At 35.9% G+C, this 24,715-nt stretch overlaps 1 protein-coding gene across 1 annotated transcript in view; it reads left to right on the forward strand.

Annotated features, from left to right (window-relative positions):
* The window catches only part of ELTD1 (EGF, latrophilin and seven transmembrane domain containing 1), a 188,343-nt gene that overhangs the window by 135,977 nt on the left and 27,651 nt on the right, over positions 1-24,715 (forward strand). The window contains exons 10-12 of the mRNA XM_006831014.1: positions 824-1,027; positions 4,043-4,263; positions 4,397-4,463. Coding sequence (XP_006831077.1) covers positions 824-1,027; positions 4,043-4,263; positions 4,397-4,463 — 492 coding nt within the window. The remainder of the gene's footprint in view (positions 1-823; positions 1,028-4,042; positions 4,264-4,396; positions 4,464-24,715) is intronic.

The following is a 24,715-nucleotide window of genomic DNA, read 5'->3' on the forward strand; positions in this document are numbered from 1 at the left end:
TAGAATCGGTTCCAACTCATAATGACCCTGTTCCGGGTTTCCTAAGAGTGACTCTTGTGGCACTGGGCGCTAATGCAAAGTCATTTGAGCTGCAAGGTCGGTGGTTCAAGCTTACCAGCTGTTCCTTGGAAACCCTATACAGGGTCGTTATAGGTCAGAATAGAGTCAACAACAGCACTTAACAGCAACAGGGTGAGTGATGAGTTTGAACCAATGAACTTGCTGGCAATTCAAACTCACCTTGTTGTCCAGTGCTTATACTACACCACTGTATATATGTATGTGTGGGTATATGTATATGTATGTATGTACATATTATTCATCCAGTTAAGATAAAATCAACCATGGCTATTTCAAAGTCTCTGAAATGAATTGTTTTGATATTTCACGTGTTTCATTTTTCTAATACCTTTGTTTTAGGTGTTTTAGATGAATCACTGCAAAGAAATAAGACTTGTTCTTACTACTGATAAATCTGTTTTAATTAACCATTTTCACATTATAATAATGAATTACCTTTCTACTACTGTGAAACTGATGACAATAACATTGTTAAACCGTATACTAATATATACTATGCTTAGAAAAAAAGCATTAATTACAGGCCTGTTAAAGTGCTACATGATTTATATCAGATTTCTCTGAATATTGAACATTTTACAAAGTATAAAATTTTTCTCATTTAAATGCACATTTGTATTTTTACATTTTATGAACATTTTGATTAATGTTTCACCAAAAACTGAAGTTCATTGTATGTTATAGTTCCTTTGACAACTTTCTGAGTTATTCTTTTAACAGCTTTATTATTATTTTCCCTTAGGGTATTAAAGATTATAATATTCTTACAAGGATCACTCAACTAGGAATAATTATTTCACTGATTTGCCTTGCTATATGCATTTTTACCTTCTGGTTCTTCAGTGAAATTCAAAGTACCAGGACAACAATTCACAAAAACCTATGCTGTAGCCTGTTTCTGGCTGAACTTGTCTTTCTTGTTGGAATCAATACAAATACTAATAAGGTATGTAGGTAGGTCTTCCTAGTCTATTTTTGTAATCAAATTTGTACTTTCCTAAATATATACTTCATGAAAACATGACCTAATGGGGCAAACATTCTATATAATTTGTTTTTAAGCCACTATTCTAAGTCTAATGATAGGATAAGCACTGGACTGCTAATGGCAAATTGACGAGTCAAACCCAATAACCATTACTCAGAGACCCTATGTAGGGTTGCTATTAGTCGGAACAAACTCAGTGGCACTTAATACCTGCCTACTTATTAAATTAAGGAACTCTGGTAGCATAGTGGTTACGAATCGGGCTGCTAACCTCAAGGTTGGTAGTTTGAAACTACCAGTGTTTCCGCAGGAGAAAGATGAGGCTTTCTGCTTCCGTAAAGATTTACAGCCTCAGAAACCTTGTACAGGGTCACTATGAGTCGGAACCAACTCCACGGCACATAACAACAACAACTTATTAAGTTGGAGTCTTGGTGTCACACTGTGGGTTAGTGCACCAGACTGCAAAGTCGTTTGAGCCAGAAGGTTGGTGGTTCAAGCTCACCAGTCGCTCCTTGGAAACCCTATACAGGGTCTCAATGGATCAGAACAGACTTGATGGCACTTAACAACAACAACAACAACTTATTAAGTCAATTAACTGAAATGTCCTTCTTTACCACAAATTGTTGGAACAAATTAAAACTTGGCAACAAACTGAAGAAAAACCCTTTTATTTGATTTGTTTACAGGTGAAAAACAATGCTAGAGAATATTGGAAATACCCTCTAAATTTGGGAATGAACTTCAAAGCAGTTAGGGTTTATAGATTGAAATATGATGAATTGATTCTACCAACCATTCACAATTTCTTAACTATCCATTCCTCTCTATTATTAATCTGATCCCTTAAACCAAATAATGTCCATATTATTTCAGTGTGGGTCTGTCAAGCAATTTCCTTGTGGAAATGCCTCTAAAAGCTTGGTGAGAGCAAATGGGAAGGGAAAAACTTGGAGATATGTCAGAACAAGATGCAAGTCTGACCATAAGTGAAGGAGAGATGGAAGAAAGAAAGAGTGGATAGAAAATTTTACACAGCTGTGCAGTTCTAAGGAATGTTCAGTAAGGTTGTCAGGCAGTCCTTTGGGGAGTCCTTGGGCCAAAGTCACCTCTCAGAGAATTCCCATGTCTCTTTGGAACCATGTGGTACTCAGTCATGGTCTGGCAGGAGCTTGTAGGTAACATAAGTGTACTTCAGATACGGGAGAAGTGCATTTTTATGGCTGCAAAACATTAAATTGTTATCACTTCTTAGGAATACTGGTAGGATAAGCACTGGCCTGCTAATCTTAAGGTTAGCAGTTTAAAGCCACCAGCCACTCTGCAGGAGACGAAGCTTTCTTCTTCTATGAAGATTTACAGCCTGGAAACTCTAAACAGGGTCGCTATGAGTTGGAACCGACTCAATACCAACAATGACAGCTCTCTTCTTACAAATCTTTCAAGGACTGCAACTAGTAACCTTTTATTAAGATTTTCTTTTGTAGTAGATGCCCACAAAAATATTTTATACAAGATTTTAAATTCCATCTCTCTCGCTCTCTTTTTTTTTTCATTCTTGTTGTTGTTAATTGACATCAAGTCAGTTCTGACTCATAACAACCCTGTTTAGGGTTTCTGAGGAGTGGCTGATAAGTTTGAACTGTCAGCATTGCAGTTTATAATCCAGTGCTGATCCTACAGCAATATTCATAGTATCTTTCAAATTTTCATACAGGTAGCAAAGTTTTTTGTAATTTTCAACAGTTCTTTATTTACTCTCATACAGTTACATACTTATACATTTATTAACTCAGTAAAATTTAAGTATAATGAGATTGCATAATGAATACACTGTGAATACTATATACGGTTGGAAACAGATCAACCGGGGATCAAAAACTGGGAGTCACTTTTGTGCAAAAGTAAGATATGAAATAGAACTTGAGAATAAGAGATATATGAGAGGCCAAAAAAAATGAAAAGAAATAAAATAATCATTATAAAGAGTAGCATGCTGGTGGACAGAGACTGAAAGAGTAAATGGATGTTGGAGAATGTTGTTGTTAAATGCCATCAAGTTGGTCCTAACTTGTAGTGACCCTGTATAGGGTTTCCAATGATTGTGTAAGGAGTCCTTGTGGCACTGTAAGATAAGCACTGGATTGCTGCTAATCATAAGGTTGGCAGTCAAAATCACCAGTCACGCCACTGGAGAAAGAGGAACGTTTTTGCTTCTGTAAAGATTTACAACCTCAGAAACCCTATACAGAGTCCCTATAAGCCAGAATTGACTCAGTAGGAGAGTATGGGTAGATATTACGTTATCTTTCTAGTGATGAATATCCTGAGCTCTATTAAAGCAGAATATAGAAGCATGTAACAACCTTTTTTCTGTTTTGTTTTGTTTTCTTATTAGGCTAACTCTAGTTCTAGATTAATGTTTCAAAATCATGTTTAACTGAAAACCAACTTAAAATTACTTGATACGCTTACTATTTAAAGTGACTATAATGAATATTCTTGTGAAACATATCGTTGTTTATCTGTTTTGTAAACCCAATGTTTGTCACTTAATTCATCCCTATTGCTTAATAGTGATGAACAATGATTTTATTATTAATAAAATTAAGCAGAAGAAAGGCATCTCTGAAACAGAAACCAACTTAAATAATAAAATATTCAACAAGGTATCTTTGTTTCCTTGTGACCTATCCACAGTTCATTGCATAACAGATAAGTGTAGAAATTTCAACAGCAGCAACTTTGTTTTATCACAGGATTGGTGAATGCTTCATGTTGATAAAGTTCCATTATTTAAAATCAGTTGAAAGTAGGACATCTTAAACAATTGACATTTGGCAAGAATATATCAATGCGATTCATACTACATAAAATGGCATACTTTTTCAGGAACAATCTGTATTTTATGTTATGATAATTTTCTATGACATATTATTATCCTTTTTTTTTTTTTCCTGTGATTTTTAGCTCTTTTGTTCAATCATTGCTGGACTGCTACATTACTTCTTTTTGGCTGCCTTTGCATGGATGTGCATTGAGGGAATACATCTCTATCTCATTGTTGTGGGAGTCATCTACAACAAGGGATTTTTGCACAAGAATTTTTATATCTTTGGCTATCTAAGCCCAGCTGTGGTAGTTGGATTTTCAGCAGCATTAGGATACAGATACTATGGCACCACCAAAGTGTAAGTTAAGACGTTTTATAGGCATTTGAAATGGAATTCTGAACATACTTTGCCATATCTATCATTGAGAATGTTGCTTTGTTGAAGTATATTCAAACATATTTATAGATTGTATCTATTGTTTACTTTTCAGATGTTGGCTTAGCACAGAAAACAACTTTATTTGGAGTTTTATAGGACCGGCATGTCTAATCATTCTTGTACGTATGTTTAAAATTTTTAGCAGAGTGCAAAAGAGTGATTATTAAATAATATTTAAATTTCCAGCAAACAAATAGTTTCCTTCTTAAGAAAACCCCCCCCCAAAAAAACTTAAGGATCACTTTACAGTATATCACTTATTAATATTTTACGTTTATTGCCTTGTTATTGAGAAAAATAAATGTATCTTAAATGTTTGTGACTTCTTGTCCCCTCTCAAAGGAGGATAGATTTCTCCATAATGTATGCAGTTTATAGGGGAAAAAAATTTTTCCACTTATCAGTAGTATTTCAGCATACTTCAATACTGAGAATGTGCCAACAAGCTGCTAATCTGGTATTTTAGATGCTTGCGTTATTTAATCTTTTATCGATGATCGGTCATCTTTGAAGATTAGACTGTCATTTTTGTAGTTTTATCTTCCTTATGTACCCTGTCATCATGAAAGTGACTTTAAACTAAATTGCAAAATCAGAGACAAGAACCCACTATTTCATATGAGCAGACAAGTCATGTATTGATAGTCCTATTTCAGCAAGGAAGAGGGCCTTTTAATTCTTATTGGAAGTGGTTTCAAACCTACAAATTTGGCAGGTATTATATGTTCCATTCTAAATAAAGACATTTTTATATGTCTCAAGAGCATTTCTAAGTGCTGTAAGTTTTCAACAACCTTTCTGAATATAATAGTCTGTCAATGAATCTAGGAAGTATGACAAGGCTCTAGAATGGAATGAATGGTCAGTAGAGGAGTTCTGACAATGTTTTGCACAACCTTGTCTCATATGTTTTGGTCACAAACTAATCATCTTTTCTCCCTTTTTTGTTTTGTTGTTGTTCATTTGTTTATTTGATGTTTGCCGTTTGTTTCTGTCCCTTGCTCTTTTTCCATGAGTTCCTTATGGTTGCAAGGGAGCTGCTAAATGGAGAAAGATGATATAAAAAAACAGAATTTTGGTGAAGGTTTATTTGTTTCAATGGTATGGGTGAAATAAAGTACATTTGAGACTAAACTTATTAATCATTGCAGAAAATTGTTTATGATTTTCACAATGATTTTAACAATATAAAAGAAATGTTTGGCTAGATTTCAGCTAAGACAATTTCATAGACAATGTATTACCCTTCCAAAATCTTTCACCCACTTAAATATACTGATCGAATGGTGTTTCATTCATACAGAGTCATCTGTGAGCCTGTTATGAATATTTTGTGTAAAAACGTTTTACGTATTCTAATTTTACAGCTTCCCAATATACAGAGTGTACAGTTTCAGATATTGTTTCTTAAAAGCAACATTTATGTAGAGAAGTGATTTTTTTTGTGGTCTAGTAGAAATTATACTGAATACAAAGGAAAATAGCATATTTCTACAAAGTAAGAAAGGAAAATTGTTTCCTAAAATTGCTTTTTAATAGTTGTTTATGTAAGGGAAATGATAATTTTGGATTACTTTATGGTAAGATCCACAGACTTCAGATACATTTATCTAAAAATGAGCCCTGCAAACTTTCCTTGAAGCCTAAATGAACAATGTCACACTGTTCTTGCCTGAAATTAATTAACCAATCCATCTTCTATACAGTTTCAGTATAATGATCATTTCCAGGTTATCCAGAGGGTCATATTACTTGCAAAATGGATGCAACACTATAGTTTTACTCTAAAAAAGAAATACTATTTATATATTTATTGCTTTTAAAATAGAAACTATTCTGTAAATGTTTAGATATGGTTGCTTTGAGTTGGAATCGACTCAATGGCAGTGAGTTTGGTTTTGGTTCTAAGGAGAAACTTTTCCTGTGATTGCAGAATAGGATCCAGTTCAAAGATAAAATAAAAAAAATTTAAAAAACACTTAAAAAAGCCAAGAACCAGGTTGACACTTTGATTTATCTTACAAAAAGATGGCAGAACCAATTGTGTGATGATAAGAGAACTGGGGAGGGGAGTGGGCAGGAGATGGTGACTAAGATTTAGGCTTCCTTAGGTGTGGCCATTATACAGCATTTTCTATGAGAAGATGTTGTTTTCCGTGACAGTGAGAAAAATTATGACTGTTCCTCACACTTTAAACAAGTTATTAGGACTACTCCAAGAACATTTGTAGATAATTAAGATTAAAATTGCTATCTTGGTCTCTGATTGAATGCTTGCAGGGCTGAGAAATCTCTGAGTCTCTTTGGCATATAAGAACAGAATACGATGGGCAAATTTTTATGTCCACTGACTCTGGGCCACATATAAACAAAGTGATTAGCACATGCTTTTTGCTTCTGGAATTTGCATGCTTAGTGCAATATCCCTTGAAAGCAGAGAAAGAAAGGAATATCAAGTAGTATTCTTAGGAACAAAATGATAGAAACTAGTCAATCCTCAACTATTTTGTGAGCAGAGATAGAGAAGACAAACATTTCAGGGCTGCCCAGGAAGCTGTCAGGTTAAGTGAAGCTATGTACAACTAAGAGATTGAACTCAAAGGGGACATATTTGCCTTTTTCTGAAGAATAGAAGAGGGTAAGGTAAAAATGAAATACTAAACATATCAAGTAAATCATGTATACCATCTAAATGGAGGTCATCACATAAACCAAGCCTACCAGCAGTGATAAGAACCAAATAAAATCAAAGCAATGTCATGAATTCTGCCCATCACCAAAAGATGATCAGATCCATTAGCTCACAATTGTTGTTAAGTGCCGTCGAGTCAGTTCCGACCCATAGCGACCCTGTACAGGGTTTCCGAGGGTGTAAATCCTTATGGGAATAGAAAGCCTCATCTTTCTCCCGCGGAGCGGCTGGTAGTTTCGAACCGCTGACCTTAAGGTTTGCAGCCCGATTCGTAACCACTACGCTACCAGAGCTCCTTAATAGCAGAGGAGTTTTGTGTTGATAACAGAGGCAATATCTCAGAACCAAATTTACCGCTTCCATACTATCCTATACACAAATACATGTACTCTAAGGATCTGGAATGGAAAAAGGAGTGAAAGGCCAGATTTTAAAAAAACTAAAAATTAATAAAAGCGACAACATGAGGATTTATGTCAGGGACTGGATAGAAGTAAGGAGAGAGAAGAGAGACATTCTGGGGATATGTCACTTGCCATTTGGGGAACAGAAATTACCTACTAGTTGGAAAAGTATCCTATGCTTTAGAATATTCTGACTGGAAAGAATGCCATGCCACATATTTAAGTTTGCTATGTTAATTAGGTTCTCTGGCATGATGGAAGTACAAAGAAGGTATGAGCTATTTTGTGCCGTCTATAATGCGCCAGACTGCAAAGCCATTTGAACTACAAGGTTGGCAGTTCGAGCTCACCAGCTGCTCCTTGGAAACCCTATACAGAGTCACTATGGGTTGGAACCGACTCAACGGCACTTAACAACAACAACATAATATCAATGAGGGAAAAACATGACAAAAATCCGTATATAATTACATGCCAGTGAGGCTAGTGAGAAATGGGAGATTAATGTGGGCTAAGCAGTCATTGAACAAGTTTTCCTGGTGGTGGAAGAAACTTGTTTTTGGCTGTGCCAAGAAACAGATACTGCTTTCTATGACAGATAATGGGTAGAGGGATCAGAGTTTGACCTCAATTCTGTACCCAACAGCCCTATGAGTTTGCCAGATCACCTTTGGAGGGAAAGGACACAGCCAGAAATAATACTAATACTAAAATTATTATCATCTCTGATGTGGCACAGTGGTCTAATGCACTGAATTGCAAGGTCGGTTGTGATAGCAGCTTTTAGATTCCAGAGTGTCACAGCAGATCCTAGGCCAGAGAGTGTCACAGCAGCCCTAGGACCTGAGAGCCTAGCTCCTAGACCAGAGAGTGCAGCAGCTCCTAGGCCAGAGAGTGTAGCCACTCTTGGCCAGGTCACAGCAACTCTGAGCCTAAGAGTGTCACTGCAGCTCTGAATCCAGGGGTGTTGTGGCAGCTCTGGGTGCAAGGGTGTCATGGCAGCTCTTGATATGTCCTTAAAGAAAAGGTGAAGCTGAGTTTCAGACTTTATTAAGCAGGCTGGCTCAGAGGAGCTGATTTCTCCAGATTCTGAGCCTCAAAGGGAGGGTGACACGGCCTTATATGGGGTCAGACTTGAGGAGGGGCCGGATACAGACCTGTTTGAGGACAGGAGGGAAACTAGGGGGACTGGTCCCACTAGGTAACCTGATTAGCATTCTAGCTTGTCTCCTGGGTGGGGAAGATGCAGTTAATGTTTTACCTTTCCTGTTCAGGTTTGAATCACAATAAGAATAATTATTAATAATTTACAAATTACTGAGCACTGGCTACTTTTGAAATTTGTTACTTGTTTAGTCTTGTTTTCTTGTATTTCATCTTTGATACTATAGAAGGCTGAAGATAACTTGTTAGTACTCAACATCTTTAAGCAGCAATTATTTTATTATTTCATTTCATAGTTAAAAATCAAGGGTTTTATTTGAAAGGTGAAATGGACCAAGGCTCTAGGTCTACTGATAACTATTGGGCTAGAACTGAAACCATTTCAGCCTTAATCAAAAGCTGTCCTCCTTTTACCTGTCCTCTTTTGCTGACACCTTTTATCTCTCCCATTTACTGTAAAGAAACTTGCAATAGTTTTCAGTTTTACTTGGGCTCCTTAAATTTCTACTATAGAGTAAGGCCTAAGAGTTGTAAATGGTGTTTGTTTGTTTGTTCCCTTTGTTTTCTTTTCTTTTTTTATGAATGGAGCCCTGGGGCATGCATGACTCAAGATTATAATGTGAAATACCTTTGAGTCAATATGTAAATGAATAAGAACCAAATTATAATACTGATAACTATTGGGGCTAGAACTGAAACCATTTCTGCCTTAATCAAAAGCTGTCCTCCTCTTACCTGTCCTTTCATTTGAAACCCCTAGCTATGTGGTTTCAAACAAATATTCTAGTTTAGAATCTACTGTGATAAGTGTTAACTGCTTAGGTATTTTAGCAGCAGTGTTTTTTCTGCATTGAACATATAAAAGTACTTCCTCAGGTGTTGGCTTATTCATATTAAGGATCTTTTAGAAATTTGAAGTATGAACTAGAGACCCTATTGATTCTATTTATGAAACACTACATTGAGAATGTTAAGATTGTGATTTTACATGAAAAGCCTAACCATACTTTTGAAATATTTAGCTGTACAATAAAGAATCTTCTAAATCTTTCTAAACCAAGCTGCAAACTGAAGGTAATTTTCATGATTTATTTCTGCAATATTTTTTATTCTTTTATGCTGAAATTAGTTCAACTAAAACTGCAAGACATTAGACTCAAATGTACCAATATAGAGTATGTAAAAATAATTTGATATAGTTTCCTAGACATTTTTAGTATTGAAAAATAGGTTTGCTTGGTTGAGGCAAATATTAGGCTATGTCCAAATAAAGCACTTTTATTAAAAAAAAAAAGGGAAATGAACTTTCATTTGAATTTAAGTAAAAGTTCCTATATTTGAGCCTGGTACAGTGGGTTAGGTGTTGGACTGCTGACCACAAGGTATGTGGTTCAAACCTGCCAGCCACTCCTCAGGAGAAAGATGAACTATCAACTCTCAAAAAGATTTAGTCTTGGAAACTGTAAGGAGCAGTTGTACTCGGTTGTATAGGGTCACTACAAGTTTCTTGACTCAGTGGGGTTTGGTTTGGTGTGAGGTATGTTGCAATACCTTGTTAATTTTGGATATAACTCCAATCCTTTTTAATTTTGAACATAACTCCAATCAACTTTTTCACACATATTTCAGATATTTCTAGACATTTCTAAGTATCTTAATTTCCTTTCATTAGGAAATACCTATTAAGACCACTCAGAAATGACTGTCTTACTTAACCCTTGATGAGAAAAGTCATATACATGTATCATTCAGCAGTCTATTCTCATTACATTATATTGGTCAAATTATATGAGCTTTCAACAAATACAAATATTACAAGACTTCAATACAAATACAAATATTACAAGACAGTTATTACAAGGACTTCTGGTGTGGCGTTGTAGGATCAGCACTGTGCTGTGAACCACAACGTCTGCAGTTCGAACCTACGAGCTGCTCCAGTTCCGTGGAGTCGGAACTGACTCCACAGCACTTAACAACAATGTGAAGAGTAAAGGGATCATTTCATCCTACAATCCAGGACTCACTACTATTTTTCTTCAAAAAAGCTTTCATTCCAAACCTTTTTCTTATACATACTTGTATGTGTGTGGTTGTCATTATGTTACAGCAGTTTTAGATTCATGGTCGAAGAAACCGAGGCTACTTGGAGAGGTGAAGCAGAGTTTCAGATTTTATTAAGCCGGCTAAGTCAGAGGAACTAATTTTTCCAAATTCTGAGCCTCGAATGGAATGGAGGGCAACAGGGACCTATTGGGGTCAGAGTCTGGGGAGGGGCCAGGCTGCATACCTGTTTGAGGGCAGGGGGAAACTCAGGGGGATTGGTCCCATTTGGTGGGATTAGCATTTTAGCTTGCCTCATGGGCAGGAGAGGGCAGTGAATGATTTTTAAATTGTTGTTGTTGTTGTTAAGTGCCTTCGAGTCGGTTCCGACCCATAGCGACCCTGTACAAGGTTTCCGAGGGTGTAAATCCTTACGGGAGTAGAAAGCCTCATCTTTCTCCCGCGGAGCAGCTGGTAGTTTCGAACTGCTGACCTTATGGTTCGCAGCCCGATAGGTACCTTAAATTGGTTCCAACTCTGATCTTTTGTACAACAGAACAAAACACTGCCCACTCCTGTGCCATTCTCATAATCCTTGCTATGTTTGAACCCCTTATTGGAGCCACTGTGTCAATTCATCACTTAGGAATCTTCTTTTTTGCTGACACTGTACTTCACCAAGACAGTTGTTCTTCCCTGGGGACTGGTCTAATATGTCTAAAGTAAAGTGAAGGAAGTCTTACCATCCTCAGTTCTAAAGAGCATTCTGGCTGTAGTTCTTCTAACACAGATTTATTTGTTCTTCTGGTAGTCTGTGGTATACTCAATATTCTTTGCCTATGCCATAGTTTGGAATCTTGGTGTGGCACTGTGAGTTAATACGCTGGACTGAAAGGAGGTTTCAAGTGTAAGGTTGGTGGCTTAAGCTTACCAGCCACTCTTTGGAAACCCTATACAATGTTGCTGTGAGTCAGAACTGACTTGGCTACACCTAACAATAACAACAACAAAATGACATGGTTTAAAGGTCTTCTTTATTAATTGTCCCGTTTTTATATGCATATGAGGCAATTGGAAATACCATGACTTGGGTCAGGCACACCTTAGTTCACAAAGTGACATCTTCGCTTTTTAACTTTTTAAAGAGACCTTTTGCAGCAGATTTGCTCAAGCAATGTGTCCTTTGATTTCTTGACTGATGCTACCATGGATATTAATTGTTGATCCAAGTAAAATTAAATCTGTAACTTTAAACTTTTCTTCATCTAAGTTGTTCATTGGTCCAGTTGTGAGGGTTTATGCTGAGGTATAATTCACATTAAAGAGTATAGTTGTTGTTTTTTTTTATTTTATTTTTATCTTTATCAGTGTTTTCAAGTCCTCTTCACTTTCACCAAGCAAGATTTTTCCATATTGTAAGTAGTTATTGAGTATTCTTCCAATCCTGATGCCACATTCTTCTTCATATGGTCCAGCTTCGTTATTTGCCAACTATACAGATGGAATAAATATGGTGCAAAGATAGAACCCTAATGCACTCCTTTCCTGATTAAAGCACACAGTATCACTTTGTTCTGTTAAAATGACTATCTCCTGGTCTAAGTACAGATTCCACATAAGAACAATTAAGTGTCTGTAATTTCCATTCTTTCCAATATCATCCATAATTTGTTATGATGCAAATGCCTTTGCATTGTTAATGAAACAGCTTTCCAGTTTTCTCTGTTTTCATCATGATCCATTTGAAATTGGTGATGGTTATCTGATTCAAAATGGCATCACCAATCCATTTTAGCTCACTTTTGCCTAGGATATCAATCTTCAAGCATTCTTTTATTTTTCACAACTTCTAATCTACCTAATGTAATGTACTTCAGACATTGCACATTCCAATTACTGGTGGATATTTGCAGCTGTTTCTTTTCATTTCAAGTCATGTCTCACCACATATAAAGGCCCTGAAAGCTTTACTTCATCTATGCTATTAAAGTTGACTCTATCTTGAAGAGTCAGTTTTTCCACTGTTACATTTTGAGTGCCTTCCAAACTAAGAGGTCACCTTCTAACATTAAATCAGAAAATGTTCTACTGTTGCTATTCATAATGTTTTCAGTGGCTTATTTTTTCAAAAGTAGATCATCAGGTCCATGTTCAAAGTCCGTCTTAGTCTGGAAGTACAACTGTAAACCTGTCCCACCATGGATCACCTTGCAGGCATTTAAATATTAGTGGCACAGCTGGATTCAGCATCAAAATAACACAAAGGCAACCACAGTATGACCAGTGACATATGAGATGAATGGTGGATATCTATCTATCATCTATCTATCTATCTATCTATCTATCTATCTATCTATCTATCTATCTATCTATCTATCTATAGATATATGTACAGAGAGAGAGAGAGAGTCCTGGTGTAGTGCTGTGGGTTAATGCAGAATTTCAGAGTCGGTTTGAACCTCAAAGTCAGCGGTTCAAGTTCACCAATTGGTCCTTGGAAACATGGTATAAGGTCAATATGGGTTAGAATTGACTCAATAACATTTACCAACAACAATATATATTTAGAGAGAGAGACCTGACATGGCACTGTATGATAAGCACATGACTGCAAGGTCAGTTTGAACTGCAAGGTTGGCAGTTCTAACTCACCGGGTGCTCCTTGGAAACACTATACATGGTCACTATGAATTGGAACCAACTCGACAGCACTTAAAAACAAATATATATATATTTGAAACTACCAGCTGTTCTGGTAAAGATGAGGCTTTCTGCTACTGTAAAGATTTACAGCCTCGGAAAACCTGTACAGGGTAACTATGAGTCAGAACTGACTCCACAGGACATAACAACATATATACCAACTCGACGGCACTTAATGACAACAAGCCTATATATCCACCACTCATTATATATATATATATAAAATGTTGTTGCTGTTGTCAAGTGCCATCTAGTAGGTTCTGATACATAGTAACCTTATATGGGATCTCCAAGGAGTGGCTGAAGGTTAGAACCAGCAGCCTTGGAGTTAGCTGTCCAGTGCGTATCCTTAACACCACAATAGTACAATACATATATGTTGTTGTTAAGTGCCGTCAAGTTGGTTCCCACCAATAGCGACCCTGTACAGGGTTTTCAAGGAGAAGCTGTTGAGTTTGAACCACCTATGATATTGCGGTATAAGACTTATACTGTAGTACCATACCAGGTCCTATATACACATACATATGCATACAATATATATATACATTGTTGTTGTGAAGTGCCATGGAATCAGTTCTAACTTTCATATTCTCATATTGTTGGCATGCTCTTATTTATTTTATCACTTCCTTATTGTTGAGCATTTAATTTAGGTGGCTCATATGATAAGTAGGGAGCTCTGGTAGTGTAGTGGTTACAAATCAGGCTGCGAACCTTAAGGTCAGCAGTTCGAAACTACCAGCTGGCAGAAAGATGAGGCTTTCTGTTTTCATAAAGATTTATAGCCTCGGAAACCCTGTACAGGGTCGCTATGAGTCAGAACTGACTCCGTGGCACATCACCACCACCACCATACAATAAGCAATCTACAGCAAACCATGAGGTCTTCAGATTATGCCTACTAGCCGCTCTACAGGAGAAAGATAAAGCTTTCTGCTCCTGTGAAGATGTAAAGCTTTAGAACCCCTATACAGAATCACTATGAATTGGAATTCACTCGATGGTACTTTTAAAAACAACAACAATAATATTTCTTTATTACAAATCATGCAGAGACTCCTTGTTCTTTTTGCATTGTGAATGTCCATATATACAACTTTTCTGAAGTGTTTCTTAGAAGTAGAAATGAAAGTGTATAAGATTTTAAAATTTACAAATTATCTACTACATAGTAATTTCATCTGATAGTTACACAAGCAAAATATGAATATGTCCTTTGAAATTTTTGCAAGCACCAACCTGCTGTGGTATATAAATGGCTAAGTTGGAATCTAAAAAAGAGAAAGAATGGGCTACAATAGATTACCTGCTGTCATCTAACTGTGACTCATAGAGACCCAATATGGCAGAGTACAACTGCTTCATAGAGTTTCTGAATCATCAGATCTTCAGTGAAGTGGCTATTGGTTTGAGCCACCAAACTTGCAGCTAGAATCATAAAGCTTCCTGGTATCAGGCTTTCTCAGCAGTGTCACTGTTGACCCTTTGATCTGAATCTTTGCTGTGAGGACTCTCCGGATCACTATAGGCGGTTAGCAGCATTCCTAATGTTTACTTACTAGAAACCAGTAGCATTACCACCACCTGCAAAATTGTCAAGTGTGATAACCAAAATTGTATATAGACACTTCCAGGTATCGACTGAGAGATGGATACTTAAAACCATTCATCTAGGCATGTCTATTCAATATTTTGCAGTCTTTCTAAAATACCATATTGTTTTATTAGGTGTCATCGGTCACTTCCAACTCCAGCGATCCTATGTACAACAGAACGAAACTCTGCCCAGTCCTGCACTAACCTCACCATTATTGCTGTGTTTAACTCCATTATTACAGTCACTGTGTAAATTCATCTTGATGAGAGTCTTGCTCTTTTTCACTGACCCACTACTTTTCCAAGCATGATACTCATCTCTAGGAATTGGTCCCTCCTAAAGGAGCTCTGGTAGCGTAGTGGTTACGAATCGGGCTGTGAACAGCAAGGTCAGCAGTTCGAAACTACCAACGGTTCCACGGGAGAAAGATGAGGCGTTCTGCTCCCGTAAAGATTTACAGCCTCGGAAACCCTGTACAGGGTCGCTATGAGTCGGAACCGATTCCACGGCACTTAACAACAACAACAAATGACATGTCTATGAGTCAGTTCCGACTCAATGGCACCTAACCACAACAACAACGGAATGTCTAAAATATGTGAGACAAAGGCTCACCATCATACTTTCCAAAAAACATTCTGACTGGACTTCTTTCAAGACAAATTTGTTGGTTCTCTGATAGTCAATGGTATATTCAATATTCTTCACCAACTAACTGAAAAGCATCAATCATCACCCCATTCTGGCTTCTAGGGGACATTCTGACTGTACTTCTTTCAACACAGATTTGTTTGTTCTAGCAATTCGTGGTACTTTCAATAATGTTTTATAACACCATAACTCAAATGCATTAATTCTTATATGGTCTTCTTATTCATTGTCCAACTTTCACATGCATATGAGGCTATTGAAAATACCATGGCTTGTGTCAGGTGCACCTTAGTCCTCAAGTTGACTACTTTGCTCTTGAACCCTTTAAAGAGGTCTTGTGCAGCAGATTTACTTAAGGCAAAACATTTGATTTCTTGTCTACACATCCATGAGTGTTGATAGTGAATCCAAGCAAAATGAAGTCTTTAACAACCTCAAATTTTTCTCCAATTATCATGATGCTATTTATTGGTCCAGTGGTGAGGATTTTTGTTTTCTTTATATGTCTTTACAATACAACCTGTACTGTAAACTATGGTCTTTGATCTTCATCAGTGAATATTTTATGTCCTCTTCACTTACAGCAAACAAGGTGTATCATCCACATATTGCAGGCTGTAAATGAGTTTTCCTCCAATCCTGATGTCAGGTTCTTCTTCATATAAGCTAGATTTTCTGATTTTTCAGACTATAAAATGAGTGGTGAACATGTGTATTAAACAACTGAGGGGTCAGGTACACCTTAGCTCTCAAAATGTCATCTTCACTTTTAACAATTTAAGAAGTTTTTAGCAGCAGATTTGCCCAATGCAGAAATCATTTATTTCTTTACTGCTGTTTCCTAGAGTGTAGACTGTGGATCTACAATAAAATCCTTGACAGCTTCAGATTTTTCTGTCATTATTATGATATTGCTTATTGGTCCAGTTGTAAGAATTTTTATTTTCTTTTTGTTGAGTTGTAATCCATACAGAGGACTCCTGGTGTGGTGCTGTACAATCAGCACTGCACTGTGAACCAGAAGGTCAACAGTTAAAACCTACCAGCTACTATTAGGAAACCATGTACAGGGTCACTATGAATCAGAACTAACTTGATGGCACTTAACAATAACAATAGTAACCCATACAGAAGACTGTAGTGCTCTTCACATTGAGCAAGGATAGTTGTGGCATCTGCACATTGCAGTGTGTTAATGAATCTTCTAACAATTTTGATTCTGAATTTTGCTTTATATAGCTTAGATTGCTTAAGTGTTGTAAAAGGACATCATCTTGATTCACAACTTTCCTGTGTGAGTGACTACCTCTTTTATCATAAAAGAAAGAATTAAAGTCATGATTTGGGCAGTGCCCTTTGGATGACCACATTAAAACTATATTAGAAAAACTATCCACTGTAAATTCAAAATATGGTGGGTAACAGCATCAACACTTTAATTACATGTTTTAATTTAATGATATTGCATTTTTCAGAAGTATTTTTTAGTGACCTCTGTGGCTCAAGGCACTTTAATATTCTAGTATTTCTCCATATTATGTATTAATAAGCATTTCAGTGCCTGTAACATTTAGCTATTTTTTCATATTACTCTGACCTTCTTGAAAAAATAGGTTGCTGGAATTTAAAAAAGAAAAAGCAGAGTAAAAAAAATCTTATGCATAAATAATACATTTGTAGTATCTTTGTGTTCCCATACTTGAGAGTTATATTCTTACTGGAAATACATTCAAAGGTAATTACCTTGGGACTCATACCAGAAGAATTTCATAAAAATTGAATAACTTCATAGAAATGAGAAGTCCAAAAATATTTTTTTAAAGTCCCCTTGTGTCTCTCAATTTCAATTAGGAATAGCTGGTCAAAGTGTAGTTCATCACTAGTATTTCCCTAAGTGTGTCTGTACAGTGAGGGGTGTGACATAGTTACATGGTTATGGAGAAAAATTATGAGTGTTGGTAGAATAAAGTTAGGTATTATAATTATTATTCACTTTACATTTGTATAGTCTTCTAATCTTTACAGACCCTTTTCATGTATGTCAGTTAATCTGCAGGAAAGCATCTGTGATACATCTAAATGAAAACAGTAATAGCATTGACTAAGGAAAATTGCTTATCAGAATTTCACACATTAGTAACTATAATATTGACTTAAAACAAGTTGCTGTCACATCAACTCAAATTTGTGGTAACCCTGTGCATATCAGAATTGAAGTGTGCTTCATGAGGTTTTCATTGTATGGTTTTTCTGAGGTGCCTCTGTTGTTGTTGTTGTTAAGTGTTGTTGAGTTAGTTTTGACACATAGGGTTTCCAAGGAGCAGCTGATGAGTGTGAACCACCAAACTTGCAGTTCAAACCAACCTTGTAGTCAAGTGGCTATCCTACATTGCCACACCATGAGTCTTCTGGGAGAACTCAAACCTCCAACCTTTCAGTTAGCAGTGAATTACTTTAACTGATTGCACTACCCAAGTTATTGTTGTTGTGAAGTGCCATCGAGTTGGTTCCAACCCATAGTGACCCTGTATAGGGTTTCTGAGGAACAGCTGGTGAGCTTGAAACGCCGACCTTGTAGTTCATGTGGCTTTGTAGCCTGGTTCATTAACCCACAACGCCACACCAGGACTCTAAGTACTTACCTATAAATTCCTAGCGAAGTGCTACTTTTAAAACTTTGTAGCGTAGTGGTTACGAATCGGTCTGCGAACCTTAAGGTCAGCGGTTCTAAACTACCAGCTGCTCCGCGGGAGAAAGATGAGGCTTTCTACTCCCGTAAAGATTTACACCCTCGGAAACGCTACACAGGGTCGCTATGGGTCGGAACCAACTCGATGGCACATAACAACAACAACAAAATAAGGGGCCTGAATACAATAAGGAAAATTATATAAATTCTTTTGTAAGTAACTAATAAAGCCTTCATTATTCTAATCACCAAAATGAATGAAAATCCTTAAACTTGGCCATGAGCACAGTACATGTTTTAATCATCCATATACTTCTGATCCTCCACTTTACCAAGCATGATGTCCTTCCCCAGGGCTTGGTCCCTCCTGATAGCATATCTGGCCTATGAGAAACAAAGTCTTACTATCCTGGCTGCTAAGCAGCATTTTTGTACTTCTTTCAACATAAATTCGTTTGGTCTTCTGGCAGTCTGTGACAATTTTTATATTCTTCTCCAACACCATAACTTACATGCATCAATTTTCATATCGTCTTCCTTATCCAATGTTCAACTTTCACATGCATGTGAGACTATTGAATGGGAGTTTAGCCATAATAAATTAGAGCAACTACTTAGCTATAAAGTGATGGGAAATAGGGACATTTTTCCTAAAAGTAAAGTATCCTCCTTGCTTGTTGATAAAGACTTTTATTAGGTCCTATATCTATGTGCCCCAATCTGTAATTAATGAATATAATAAAATCCATGATTTCTGTTATATGTAAAATATTACAAAAGCCTATGGTATTGACTCATGAAATACAAGAGTTGTAAACATTCTTGTCAGTTATTCAACATTATCTCTAAACGGTCATTGGTCATTTAGGTTTTGATAATTTATAATATGCATCTCATATTGATATGTTTATGTACAATAACCTTTTTCAAATGTGATATTGTTATGACTGCCTGAAAGATGGGAGACAAAAATATAATTAATTTTTTTAAAATTTAAGCAAATTATTAAGTAGTTTAATATGTCTTTATATAAATTATTTATAGATACCTGGGTTTCAATTAATACAGTCCATCCTTTATCTATACAATTCATCCTTTAAGGAGTCACACTAGCAATGTATGAGGGTTCCTTCCAATTTCTTCACATTCTCTCCAGCTGCTTTTTTTGAACTTTGCTATTCATGCTGTGGTGAGATGGTATCTCACTGCTATTTTTATTTGCATCTCTCTAATGATTAATGCTTGTGAGCATTTCTTTATGTTTGTTGGTTGCCTCAATGTCTTTTAGTATCTGTTCATTTCCTCTGCCCATTTCTATTTACATTAATTGTCTATTTCTTATAAAGATGTTGAATTTCCTATGATTTATTCCCTTGTCTGATAATTCATTGCCAAGTTGTTTCCTTAATCTATGGGTTCTTTCTTTACTTTTTGGTAAAATCTTTTAATACACAGAAGTGTCTAATTTTTAGAAAGTCCCAGCCATCTAGTTTGTCTTCTGCTATTGTGTGTTTTCAGTTATGTTTGATGATGTACTTATATCATGTATTGGGGCCACTAAGTTTGCCCCTATTTTTTAGTGATAATCTTTATAGTGTTAGGTCTTTGATCTATGTTGGGTTGGTTTTAAAGCAGGAGGTGAGATTTGGGTCCTGTTTCATTCTTCTGCAAAAGTTTTGTCAGTACCAGTTGTAAAGAAACCATCTCTTTTCCATTAAATTTGTTTCCACCCTTTTCCAAAGAGCAGGTGTCAGTATGTGGATGGGTTTGATTCTGGTTTTCCATTTCAGTTCCATTGGTCTATGTGTCTGTCATTGTACCAGTACCAGTACCAAGCTGCTTTGACTGCTGTGATTGTAGGCTTTGAGATCTGAAACTGAAAGGCCTCCTGCTTTGGTGCTTTAGTTGGTCTTTGCTAACCTGGGATCTCTTTCTCTTCTATAAAAAGTTGCTGATTAGTTTGCATCCCTTTAAGAATGATGCTGAAATCTGGATTGGAGTTGTTATACCTGTGTATTGACATTTTCACAATGTTAAGTCTTTCTATTCAGTAGAATGATATGTTCTTTCATTTATGTAAATTTAACTCTTTTTCTTTTGTCTCAGTGTTTTGTGGTTGTCTTTGTATAGGTCTTTTGTTTTTCTGGTTAGATTTATTCCTAATTATTTCCTCTTTTGGGTGGCTATTTTAAATGGTATCTTTTCCCTGATTTATTCTTCAGAGCTTTCTTTGTTACTGTAAACGAATCCCAACTGAGTTTTGTAGGTTGAGGAATACCTGTTTTGTACCTATTTTGTTGAGGGTTTTTAAATCAAGAATGGGTGTTGGATTTTGTCAAATGCCTTTTCTATATCAATAGATATGATCATGTGGTTCTTGTCCTTTTTTAAATTTGTGTGGTGGATTATACACTGAATGTTTTTATAATGTTGAACCATCCTTGCATACCTAGTATAAATCTCACTGTTCATGAAATATATTTTTTGATATGTTGTTGGGTTCTATTGGCTAGGAATTTTTGGCGAAACTTTTGCTGAGAATTTCATGATATATATTAATTAGTCCATAATTTTCTCTTTAGTTATCTCTTTGCCTGATTTTGGAGTCAGTGTTATGCTTTCTTCATAAAATGAATTTGGAAGTTTTCCATTCTTTTCTATATTCTGGAATAATTTGAGTAGAATTAGTGTCAGTTCTTCTGTGAATGTTTGGCAGAATTCATACAGTGAAACTGTCTGGGCCTTGAGTTTTTTTAGGGGGAAGTTTTTTAATGACCTGATCAATTTCTTCTTTTGTTATGCATCTGTTCTAATTTTCTACTTCAGCTTCTGTTCTAATGACTTTGTAGTCTGGTGCATTAGCCCACAGGGCCACACCAGCCCCTGTTAGTTTAAGTAGGTAGTGTATTTCTCAAAATTTGGCCATTTATTCTAGGTTTTCGTATTTTAGGGAGTATAGTTCATCCACCACTCCTCTATCAGTTTGTTGTACTGTGTTAGCTTGTATGTTGTTGTGATGTTGTAAGCTATGCCACTGGTATTTAAAATACCGGCAGTGTTACCCATAGTGTACAGTTTTAGCTGAGGTCCCAGACCAAGACAGATTAGGAAGGAGAGACAAACAACTTTCAAATATTTAATCACTAAGAACCTTGTTAATAGCAATGGAAAACTGTCAGATAGCACCAAAATATTAAATGTTGAAAAAAAACATGAAGAGCACTAGAATACTGTCAGATATAGTATAGGAAGATGAACCCCTCAGGTTAGAAGGCACTCAAAATATGAGAGGAAGAGAGCAAAAGGTCATTAAGAAGACAAGAAAGAGCAAAAGACTAAAATGAATGTCAGACTATGAAACGTGCTCTCTAGTGCAGAGATGGTAAAACAAATGTAAGAAATGAGGACTTAGCAGAGGTCAACAGAACATTTCAAAGGGCAGCTCGAGAAGTAAATTAAAATATTATAATGAAATATGCAAAGACCTGCAGTTAGAAAACCAAAAGGAAAGAACACATTTAGCATTTCTCAACTTGAAAGAATTGAAGAAAAAATTCAAGCCTCAACTTGCAATAATAAGGGCAAAATGGAATACTGGTGTGACACTGTGGGTTAATGCATTGGATTACAAGGTCACTTTTAATTTATAACATCTGCAAGGTCAGCAATTAAAACTCACCAGCCACTCCTCTGAAATCCTAGACAGTGTTGCTCTGTGTTAGAACTGATTCACCAATTCTTAACAACAACAACAATGGTAAAATATTGAATGATGCAGAAAGCATACAAAGATGATGTAAGGAATACACAGCATCACTGCACCAATCAAGAAGTAGCATATCAAGAAGTAGCATATGATCAAGAGTCAATGGTACTGATGGAAGAAGTCCAAGTTGCAGTGAAGGCATTGGCAAAGAACAAACCTTCAGGAATTGATGGAGTACAAATAGAAATATTTCAATAAACTGATGACGCACTGGAGGCACTCACTCATCAAGAAATTTGGAAGACAACTACCTGGCCATCTCATTGGAAAAGATCCATATTTGTGTCTATTCCAAAGAAAAGTGATCCAATGAAATGTGGAAATCAATGGACAATATTATTAAGATCACATGTAAGTAAAATTTTGCTAAAGATAATACAAAAATGGCTGCAACAATACATTGACTGTGAAATGCCAGAGATTCAGGCAGGATTCAGATAAGGATGTGGAGTGAGGGATATCATTGCTAATGTTAGATGGATCTTGGCTGAAAGCAGAAAATACCAGAAACATGTTTACCTGTATTTTATTGACAAAGGCTTTTGATTGTGTGGATTATGACAAGCTATAGAAAACATTGTGGAAAATGAGTATTCTGGAACACTTAATTGTGCTCATGAGAAACCTGTAGAGAGATCAAGAGGCAGTTGTTTGAACAGAACAAGGAACACTGAATGGCTTAAAATTAGGAAAGGGTATACTACAATTGTATTCTTTCACCTCTTTAAAAGTGTTCAAGAGCAAAAATGTCAGTTTGAGGAGTAAGGTGCAACTGACTGAAGATACAGTATTTTCAGTAGCCTCAGATGCTTGTGAAAGTTGGACAATGAACAAGGAACATCATAGAAGAACTGATGCTTTTGAGTTATGGTGTTGGAGGAGACTACCAAAAGAACAAACCAATCTGTGTTGGAAAAATTACAGCCAGAATGCTCTTTAGAAGCCAGGATGACCAGACTTCATCTCTCAAACTTTGAACATATTATCAGGAGGGTCAGAGACAAAGAGGAAGACTCTCAAAGAGGTTGATTTACAGTTACAACAATGAACTCAAGTGTAGCAACAATTGTGAGGTTGGCGTAGGACCAGGCAATGTTTTAGTGTGTTGTGCATAAGGTCTCTATGAATTACCAACTCAAAGACACCTAATAGCTACAACAATAGATGTTTATAGTATTCTGTTATTATCCTTTTCATTACAGTTGGTTCTGTTGTGACATCATCTATTTCATTCTTTATTCATGCTATTTGCATCTTCTCCATTTTTTCCTTTTCTAGATTTGCCAGTGGTTTATCAATTTTATTTGTTCTTTCAAAGAGCCAACTTCTTGTCTTGCTGATCCTTTCTATTATTTTTGTATTTTTCAGTTTTATTTATTTCTAATTTAATGTTTAATATTTATTTTCTTAATGGACCAGACTGCAAAGCCGTTTGAACTGCCAAGTCGGTGGTTCAAGCTCACCAGCTGCTCCGTGGAAACCCTATACAGGGTCGCTGTGGGTCGGAATCGACTCGACGGCACTTGACAACAACAACAGGTTTATTTTGTTGATTTTTTCTAGTTGTTGGAGATAGTGTGTTAAGGTGTTGACATTGATTCTTTTTTTTTTTGGATGTGTGCCTTTATTGCTATAAATTGTCCTTTGAGCACTGCTTTCTATGAGTCCTAAAACTTGTGGCTTGTTGTATTTTCATTCTCATTTGACCCAAGGAATTTTTTATTAATTTCATATTTTTAAACTGAGTAGTATTCAATTTCCATGTGTTTTATTTGTTTCCTTGATCTTCCTATTGATTTCCAATATTATAACATTCTGATTTGAGAATATGATTCACAGTATCTTGATGTTTTAAAATTTAATTAATGCTTTCTTTAGAGTATATCATTTGTACTACTTCAGTTACATTCTAAAATATTGTATATTGTACTGTTGTTGAGTACAATGTTCTGAATATGTCTATGAGTCAAATTTGTTGATTGTACTCTTTAATTCTTCTGCCTTTGTTGAGTTTCTTAATAGTTGTTCTATCTTTCATAGAAAATGGTGTCTTGACCCTTTAATCATTATACAGTATCCTCCTTTGTCTCCTATATTAATTTTTGCCTTAAAATTTATTTTTATCAGAAATTAATATCTTCATTTCTTTTTTTTATTGCTGTTAGCTAGATATATTTTTTTCATCCTTTGATTTTTAGTTTGTATCAGACAACAATAAACTAAAAAATGATGGGTTCTGTTTTTGCATCCATTCTGCTATTCTTTTCTCTTGTTTGGTATATTTAACTCATTTTTATTCTGTATACTTTTCAATAAGTATGACTTGATTGCTGTCATTTTGCAGTGTGTTTGTATGGATGTGTGTGGTGCTGTTCTCAATTCTTTTATTCCACATATGTCTTTACTGGAGTCATTTTGTTTATGGTTTTCTTCTCATTATCTTTGTTTTGCTATTGTCATAGACTTTACTAAATCTTCCTGATTTTCTACTTTTTTACCTTTAAGGTGATGTTGTTGTTGTTGTTGTTAAGTGCCGTAGGCTTACTGATATTTTTGGCGGTTACCCTACAATTCATTAATTTCTTCCCAACATTAAAACAGTCAGTCTTTCCTTAAATACTAGATTTCCTTTTCATTTAGAAGTTATTTGAATTATATA

Source organism: Chrysochloris asiatica, unplaced genomic scaffold (assembly GCF_000296735.1).
Source record: "Chrysochloris asiatica unplaced genomic scaffold, ChrAsi1.0 scaffold00002, whole genome shotgun sequence".
Classification (NCBI taxonomy): Eukaryota; Metazoa; Chordata; class Mammalia; order Afrosoricida; family Chrysochloridae; genus Chrysochloris; species Chrysochloris asiatica.